The sequence below is a fragment of the Poecilia formosa genome, unplaced genomic scaffold (assembly GCF_000485575.1).
Source record: "Poecilia formosa unplaced genomic scaffold, Poecilia_formosa-5.1.2 Scaffold171, whole genome shotgun sequence".
Classification (NCBI taxonomy): domain Eukaryota; kingdom Metazoa; phylum Chordata; class Actinopteri; order Cyprinodontiformes; family Poeciliidae; genus Poecilia; species Poecilia formosa.
The window spans coordinates 1278355-1286622 of record NW_006800110.1 but is presented as its reverse complement, the minus strand read 5'-3'; the positions used below and the strand labels follow the sequence as shown (position 1 = coordinate 1286622).

Below are 8268 nucleotides of genomic sequence, written 5' to 3'. Positions count from 1 at the left end.
ATAAAATGCTGGGGCCCGCGGGCCTTGAGTTTGACACATGTGCTCTAAAAGCTGCCTTGAAAGTCCATTAAAGTGGGAAAAGTGAATGATCCCTGCTGAATATGGACGAATTTATGATGATCTGATAACTTTATCAGTTTTTTATAGATGGAACTAGATTATGTGACAATGTTTGGAGAAGCTGCTCGCCTCATATCAGTGTTTACATGAACAAAACACTGAGTCATGAAACAGCAGACTGCTGAGCGCGGCAGGATGTGACACAAAGTGACAGTCAGACGGGTCTAATAGAGCGTAGCGCCAACAGGAAGTGGCACTGACTGACTGCTTCCTGTCTGTCCTCCTGCAGAGAACCACTCGGCGCCTCCGGACGTGACGGGATACTCGTCGGACTCGTCCCACTCCCACACTGAGCGGCACCACATGTCCAACATGGGCACCATCGCCAGGAGCACGCAGAAGTATGGCAACGCCGAGCGCATGGAGACCGGTGACGGTGAGCAGGGGGCGGGGCCAACACAACCAGCAGATCTATAAACAGGAAGTGGGAGGCGGGGCCAACACAACCAGCAGATCTATAAACAGGAAGTGGGGGCGGGGCCAACACAACCAGCAGATCTGTAAACAGGAAGTGGGGGTGGGGCCAACACAACCAGCAGATCTGTAAACAGGAAGTGGGGGCGGGGCCAACACAACCAGCAGATCTGTAAACAGGAAGTGGGGGTGGGGCCAACACAACCAGGAGATCTGTAAACAGGAAGTGGGGGTGGGGCCAACACAACCAGCAAATCTGTAAACAGGAAGTGGGGGCGGGGCTAACACAACCAGCTGATCTCTAAACAGGCTTTTTTTTCTGGCTTTTTTTATTTTATTTATTTATTTATTTATTTATTTATTTTTATGGCTGTGTTTTCCAGCCATTTTGTTTCTGTTTGTGTTTTTTGGCCGTTTTGTTTCTGTTTGTGTTTTTTGGTCATTTTATTTCCAGCTCTGTTTTTTGGCCGTTTTGTTTCTGTTTGTGTTTTTTGGCCGTTTTGTTTCCAGCTGTGTTTTCCAGCCGTTTTCAGCCTGCTGTCTCTGCTGGGATTCTTCCAGGCGTTCCAGTCAGCAGTCGGGTGTCGGCTAAGATCCAGCAGCTCGTCAACACGCTGAAGCAGCCCCGCAGGCCGCCGCTGCGCGAGTTCTTCGTCGATGACTTTGATGAGCTTCTGGAGGGTTAGACGCCGCCGTCATGTCTGCATCACTTCCTGTCTGTCGGTCCTCACTCACATCTTACTCTTGGTTCAGCAGCAGCACACATGCTTCGTTTTCCACAGGAGTTATTACTAAAAAACGTCTAATTTTATTCCTGACTTCTAACTCTTCCTGACAGAATCCAGACTGACGGAGTTTAGTCAGCTGCATTCGCTCTCCAGCTCCACGTTGACATGAAGTTAGCACTTTGTTTTCTGTTCATGCCGAGTCGTGATTCTTAAACCTCTGCACGGTTTTCTAAGAGTTTCCGTGGTGAATAGTTGCCATGGAAACTGAAACCACCCCATAGTTTAGAGTTATGTCACCACCAGAACCTTAAAGACACGGCTGCAGATGAAAATGAAAATATGGACAAATCTAATTCCTTCCTTAGTTCCTTACTAACTTCCTTCCTCATTCCACTTCTTAGACTCCTTAGTTCCTTTTGTATCCTTTTTTCTGTTTCCTTTTTATCATTCCTTTCCTTCCATGTTTCCTTCCTTCTTTCTTCCGTGTCCTTTTTTCCTGTCCTTCGTTCTTGTGTTTTTTTCTTCTGTCCCTTTGTCTTTTCTTCTTTGTGTCCTTAATCCCTTCATTCGTTCCTTGTGCACTTCTTTCTGTCCTTGCTTCTTCCTCCTCCACTCCTTCCCTTCCTTGTCTCCTTGTTTCATTTCCTTTCTTGTGTCCTTTCTTCATTGCTTTTCTGGTTCATTTTTCTCTGTACTTCCTCTTCCCCTTCTCTCCTTTTCTTTTTTCTGTCTTTTTTTATTTGTTTTTTTCTTCATCTATTTCCTTGTTTCCTTCCTTGCTCCCTTATGCAGACCCTCCTTCCTCTTTTTCTCTTCCATCCTTCCTTCCTTGTTTCCTTTAATACTTCCTACTTTCTGACTTTTAAAGTTTTCTCACTGTAGAAGTTCATAATGAACTTTAATGTTTTACATTTTAAACAAACATGAAGGGAATCCTGTTGGTTTGGCAATAAAAACCCCAACATTCTGGCAGAACGGTGACGGCTCATAAAGTTTCACTGATGGTTGATATTATTTTTTATATCTTCCTGGGGAATTTTCTGGTTTGTTAATTTCCTTCTAAAAATCCACATTGAAATGCTTCTCTATGCAGATAATGAGGGTCAGAAAGCCGTAGATGGAGAGTAAATGTTTACAGAACATCTGAGATGAAGATGACCTTTGACCTGTGCCACTCAGAGGCTCGGTTTGCTCAGACTTCACCATCTGTCCTGCTGTCTGTTCATTTTCAGTCAGCAGTCATTTACTGTCTCTTCCAGTTACTCATTTGCACAAGAAGAATCCGAATACATGAAGCAATTATACAAATTAATCAATTATTGAAACAACCATCAACCAGTTTAGTAATTGATTAAACGGATGGAAATGGATGAAATATCCAGAGGGGCTGCACAGTGGCGCAGCTGGTAGCTCTGTTGCCTGGCAGCAAGAAGGTTCTGGGTTTGATTGATTGGAGTTTGCATGTTCTCCTTGTGCATGGTGGGTTAATTGGTTAATTGGTCTCCCTAAATTCTCCCTAGGTGTGAGTGTGTGTGTGCATGGTTGTGTGTGCTGTCTGTCTCTGTGTTGCCCTGCGACAGACTGGCGACCTGTCCAGGTGACCTGTCCAGGTGACCTGTCCAGGTGACCCCGCCTCTCGCCCAGAACATTAGCTAGAGAGGCAGCAGCACCTCCTGACCCCACTAGGAACAAGGGTGCACAGAAAATGGATGGATGGATGAAATGTCCAGATTCTAAAAAGGCTATTTGCTGAATATTAAGAGTAGATTTTGTACAAACAATCTATACATTTTAGATTTCAGAGAAGAAAAACCTTACTTTATCTTTAAATACGTTTTACGGAGCGTTTAATTTGTAAACCATGAATAATTTTTTTCCACTTCAAAATGATGCACTACTTTGTGTTATCAAATGAAATCCATTAAAGTCTGTGGTTGTAACCTGACAAAAGGAGGTGAATGCTTTTACACAGTCACAGTTTGATGGATTTTCTGCTCATGAACTTGTCCTGCAGCAGCAGGTGCAGCGTGTTCGGCCTCGCAGCTGCGTCGCCTCGTTGCCATCGGTTACTGCAGCCATGATGGTTTTGCAGCAGCGAACACACCACGAATTAAAACCATATGACGCTCAGAGCATCTCTCTGCTTCCCCTCCAGTCCAGCAGCCAGACCCCAACCAGCCGCGGCCGGAGGGGGCGGAGATGATGCCGGTGAGGGGGGAGCCGCTGGGCGTGGTCACTAACTGGCCCCCCTCCCTGGAGGCGGCGCTGCAGCGCTGGGGCACCATCTCCCCCAAAGCGCCTTGCCTCACCAGCCTGGACACGGCGGGGAAACCCCTCTACGTCCTCACATACGGTAAGCAGGCGTGGCTCTCACATGCACACTGCAAAGCATGACATCTACTGCAAGTACTGCAATATACCTGAAATAAGACAAAATTAACTTACAACTAGCGGTGGACGTTTGTCATATTGTTTACCAACTATCATAAAAAAATCTCTCATTCTGAGAATTTTGATTAATCGTCGTCTTGATAAATTCCAGTTGAAGATATTTTATGTAACTTTTACAGAAATGTTTTTTTTTTTCATATTTGTTTAAACTGTCACCATGTGATGACAGTTTATTATATGTGAGACAGATAATCTGTGGGAAAAAAATCAATCTCCTCCACCTCCTGCCTGAGCTACTAATGCAGTCTGAAGACCCTGACAGAAAACAACCAATCAGAGTCAGGAGGCGGGTCTTATCGCTGACAATCATCTGCTAGATTTGCTAATGATGGTCTTATTATATTGGATGATCATATCACCCAACCCTACTTTCAAGTAACCTGTCAGCAAAAAATATGAGCTTGTTGTTGTTGTTGTTGTTGTTGTTGTTGTTGTTTAGAGTCAATAATTCCTTAATGTTGATGAAAAGATGAAAAGTTCAAGTTCTCCAAACCTGGGTTTTGTTTTCTGACCAGACATCTTTAATTTGACTTCATGTGTCCAAATGTTGCAGCTGCAGCTGGTTGAACTTGATGATCATCAACTAATCAGGATCATTTAATCTTAAAAAATTGCATAAAGTGTCAAGGGTGTACTTACCTTCTCCTGTGGCTGAGCTTTTATCAGTCTGTTAGGAGCTGAATCATCTATAGAAACTGAATCAGTCGATGGCGGTTTCTTCCATTCAGACTTTTTGTAGTGTTTTTTCTCAAAGCGGAGACAAAGATTCTCACTCTGACTTCCTGTGGACCTTTTCCCACTCATGTTCCCTGTGCTGCCCCCTGCAGGGAAGCTGTGGTCGCGCAGCATCAAGCTGGCCTACAACATCCTCCACAAACTGGGCAGCAAGCAGGAGCCCATGGTGCGGCCGGGCGATCGGGTGAGTCACCTCCGACCCCTCACAGTTCCTCTTTCTGTCAAACGCCGGCTCCCTTCATGAATCAGCCGCTGATCAGACGTCATCTGACATACTGACTTCTATAAAAATACATCTGCGATCCGTTCAGCCAGACCGGCTCAATGTTCTGTTCCTAAGTAACACCGTCTGTAAGACAAGAAGTAAAGCAAATGTGAAACTGAGCGCAGACAGAAGCTCATCTGTTCAATCTGACTGAAAAAGACTTTTATTTATTAAATCATGAAACGCAAATGTTTTCACATCCTTTAAACCTTTAAACCTTATATTTATTCTGGGATGTTTTGTGGTAAATTTAGCAAAAATCAGAAGAGAAGTGTGGCAAACATGTATATCATTTACAAAATAGAATAGGCCAATCTTAGTCACATTTGAAGGGTGAATGAGCAGATGTTTGAGGTAGGACGAGGCTTTGACTAGGCCATTCCAACACATGCTTTGAGCTAAACAATCCCATAGTTTCTTCACTATTTTTCTTGAAGTATTTTTGTCTTTTTTCAAGAGCAAATATTTCAGTACATTTGAAATAAAACAAAACTAACTTACAAATAACATTTCAGCAAGCTATAGTCGCTTGTTTTAAGACAATATTTCCTTAATATTGATTAAAAAAGTTCTAATTCCACTGGTGGATTATTTCACATATAGCATGGAAAAATGTCATTAATGAAATAAAGTTTCACAAGACAAAAATACTTGGTAATATTCTGTGTCTTTGCAGTTTTGCGTTTGCGTGTTAGCGTAGCTGCACCAGAGGTTAAACCACGCCTCTCTGCTGTTCCCTCCGGCTCCTGCAGGTGGCGTTGGTGTTTCCTAACAACGACCCAGTAGCCTTCATGGTGGCCTTCTACGGCTGCCTGCTGGCCGAGGTGGTTCCTGTTCCCATCGAGGTGCCGCTGAGTCGCAAAGTAAGTCGGCCAGCCAATCAGAGAAGCTCCTCCTCCTCCTCCTTATTCTTCTTCTTCTTCTTCTTCTTCTTCTTGGCTCTTTGAGCTCCTCGTTTTGCTCCCAGCTGGAGGTCAGGTGATGTGTGACGTTAATCCCCTCCCCTCGTCCTGTCAGCGTTTCACCTCTGACCTCCTGCTGGACGTGTTTCTGTCCTGTCGGTGATGATAGGAAAACTACTTCAGATCGTCGGTCTTATCTGTTTTTGGCAACAAGTATTCCTGAGAAGTTAATCCGCTCTGAACAGGGAGCAGCGGGAAGAGAAACATGTGTCTGTACGCCCTCCCCGTCCCGCTCCCTGTGCTGTTGGGACACGGGGTCATGTAGTTGACCTTTGCGGTGTGAACTGGTCTGAGGTCTGTCTGTCCTCTGACAGCAGCTTGTATCTGGAAACACGTCCGTTGTGCCGGTTTACTGAGTCTCCAGCTGGCAGTCGTGCTTCAGCACACCGAGTCCTCTGCTGTAATCTGGGAGCCAACACCGAGACGTGCTGCCTGTCACGGTTGGCATGGTTACACTCTGATTACTTGCTGCAGTAAGAAAATGTCTTGCTGCGCGCTGTCCACCGCTCTTAACCCCCCAACCGGCAGCCCGAGTTTCTGCTGCAGGGTTTAAAATGTCGCTGCAGCTCAAGCATCAGTTTATTTACAAGCTTTAGATAAATTAATAACAAACAGATTCCTGCTGATTTCCATTTATAGTTTTCTTTGAGGTCCAAACTGATGAGTCCAATTATGATTGATCCTGTTTTAGTCTAAAAGTTTGAAACAAAAGACAAGAAAATGTCCTGCAGACTTTTTCATGCAACATTTACAGTCAGCTTTATTGACTACACTGCAAAAGCACAAAGCCTCGCCAAGTAGTTTTTGTCTAGTTTCTAGTTTGCAGATATCCTAGAACTTAATTATATGGAGCTTTTCAGCAAGATAAAGGAGCTTGTTTTAAGTCATTATTTCCTTAATATTGTAGAAGTTCTAGTTCCACTGGCAGATTATTTCACTGAGAACATAGAAAAATAAATATCTTATTATAAGTGGAATAATCTGCACAACTAGACCAAAAATACTTGGTAAGATTTTGTGTTTTTACAGTGTAAGATTGTAGCGTAAACAAGAAACTTTAGGGACAAATATGTAACTTTTTATTTTATTTCTTTTTCTTCTTTTTTTTTACAAATAGTGCTCTGCAGCGCTGACTTTACTTCAAGCATGTCCAGCATGTGTACGGTCTGCAGAGATGTTAGCTGCTCTTTTTCTGACCCTAAATCTGGATGTAGGGAAGGTCAGCCCTGATGATTCTCTCTGCAAACCTGATTGATGGTTTGAGTTTAGCAGAAAATAAAGGAATTTTAAGATTATTCCTGGAACTAGACGACATGTCCTGGATGACATCATCAGCTGTTAGCTAGCTGCTAATCCTCCTCCTCTGTTTTTGCTGCTCCTCTTTAAATCTGTCTGGCCGTTTGGTTAGAATGACGGATGGTTTGAACTTCCTTCTTTTCAGCTCCTGTGGGATTTGGGGTCGTAGTTCAGGAACTAGTTGAGCTTTTGAGATGCTAATCAGCAGCTCCCGGTTGTGAAACAATACCTTGTTGCCATGGTTACCCATCATAAAAACTGTCTGAAAGTAAAAACGTAAGAACAGGAGTCCTTCCAGCTTCACAGCATCCAAACCCAGAGGGAATAATTGTCCAAACATTTAAAGATCCAACATGAAAATTGATGAATAAAAATCTGAAAAAAAAGAATAAATCAGAGCAAATGTAGCAGAGCGGCTGGAACGTGCTGCTATAAAGAGCAGTGCTGTTCTGGAAATGTTGGAGATTTTACTTTTTATCCTCGAACGAACTGGAAAACATGTCAGATTTTCTAAATCAACACATGTGAGTTGTTGATTTAAATGTTAACTGCCGTTTTCTCTGTCGTCCAATAGGATGCCGGCAGCCAGCAGATTGGGTTTTTATTGGGCAGCTGTGGCGTTACCGTGGCGCTGACCAGCGATGCCTGCCATAAGGGTCTTCCAAAGAGCGCAACAGGAGAGATCCCGCAGTTCAAAGGTTGGAGTGCAGGTCATTAATCATGGCTGACGCTGCGTTCAGCAGGAGTTTACATGTTAGCGCCCCCTGCAGGATGGCCCAAGCTGCTGTGGTTTGTAACGGAGTCCAAGCATCTGTCCAAGCCGCCCAGAGACTGGTTCCCACACATCAAGGACGCAAACAACGACACGGCGTACATAGAGGTGAGCTTCCAGACGGACCCGGATCAGAACCGGCAGCTCCCTGTTTGGATCAGAACCGGCAGAACCTATATTTCAGGTTTATTTATGTCTGATTTTGATGATTTTGGCTGACATCTAATGAAAACCCAAACATCAGATTCTCAGAAAATTACAATATTACATAAAACCAATCATTTTAAAAATAAAACAAAGTGACTTTGTTATGGCTGACACAATCATGGGGATCGTCACTGATCGTCGTGCTACATCCATGCTTATCAATGGAAAGCTGAGTGGAAGGAAAAGTGTAATAGAAAAAGGTTTTACTGATTGAAAATTTCACAGAAGCTCATATTATGGAATTCTGTTTATCAATGGGTGATAAATAGCAACCCTGTGGAAAGTTTAGTTGAAGGAAGATCTGTGGTAGAAAAACGA

General features: G+C 43.7%; 1 protein-coding gene across 4 annotated transcripts in view; it reads left to right on the top strand.

The window, feature by feature from the left end:
• The window catches only part of LOC103146953 (disco-interacting protein 2 homolog C-like), a 64595-nt gene that overhangs the window by 26815 nt on the left and 29512 nt on the right, over positions 1 to 8268 (top strand). For all 4 annotated transcript variants that reach the window (XR_001663794.1, XM_007565062.2, XM_016677987.1 and 1 more), the window contains 7 exons: positions 350 to 496; positions 1096 to 1215; positions 3418 to 3615; positions 4541 to 4632; positions 5466 to 5576; positions 7546 to 7669; positions 7742 to 7851. Coding sequence is in view for 3 of the 4 variants with exons in the window: in XM_007565062.2 (XP_007565124.2) it covers positions 350 to 496; positions 1096 to 1215; positions 3418 to 3615; positions 4541 to 4632; positions 5466 to 5576; positions 7546 to 7669; positions 7742 to 7851 (902 nt within the window). In the remaining variant the exon portion in view is untranslated. The remainder of the gene's footprint in view (positions 1 to 349; positions 497 to 1095; positions 1216 to 3417; positions 3616 to 4540; positions 4633 to 5465; positions 5577 to 7545; positions 7670 to 7741; positions 7852 to 8268) is intronic.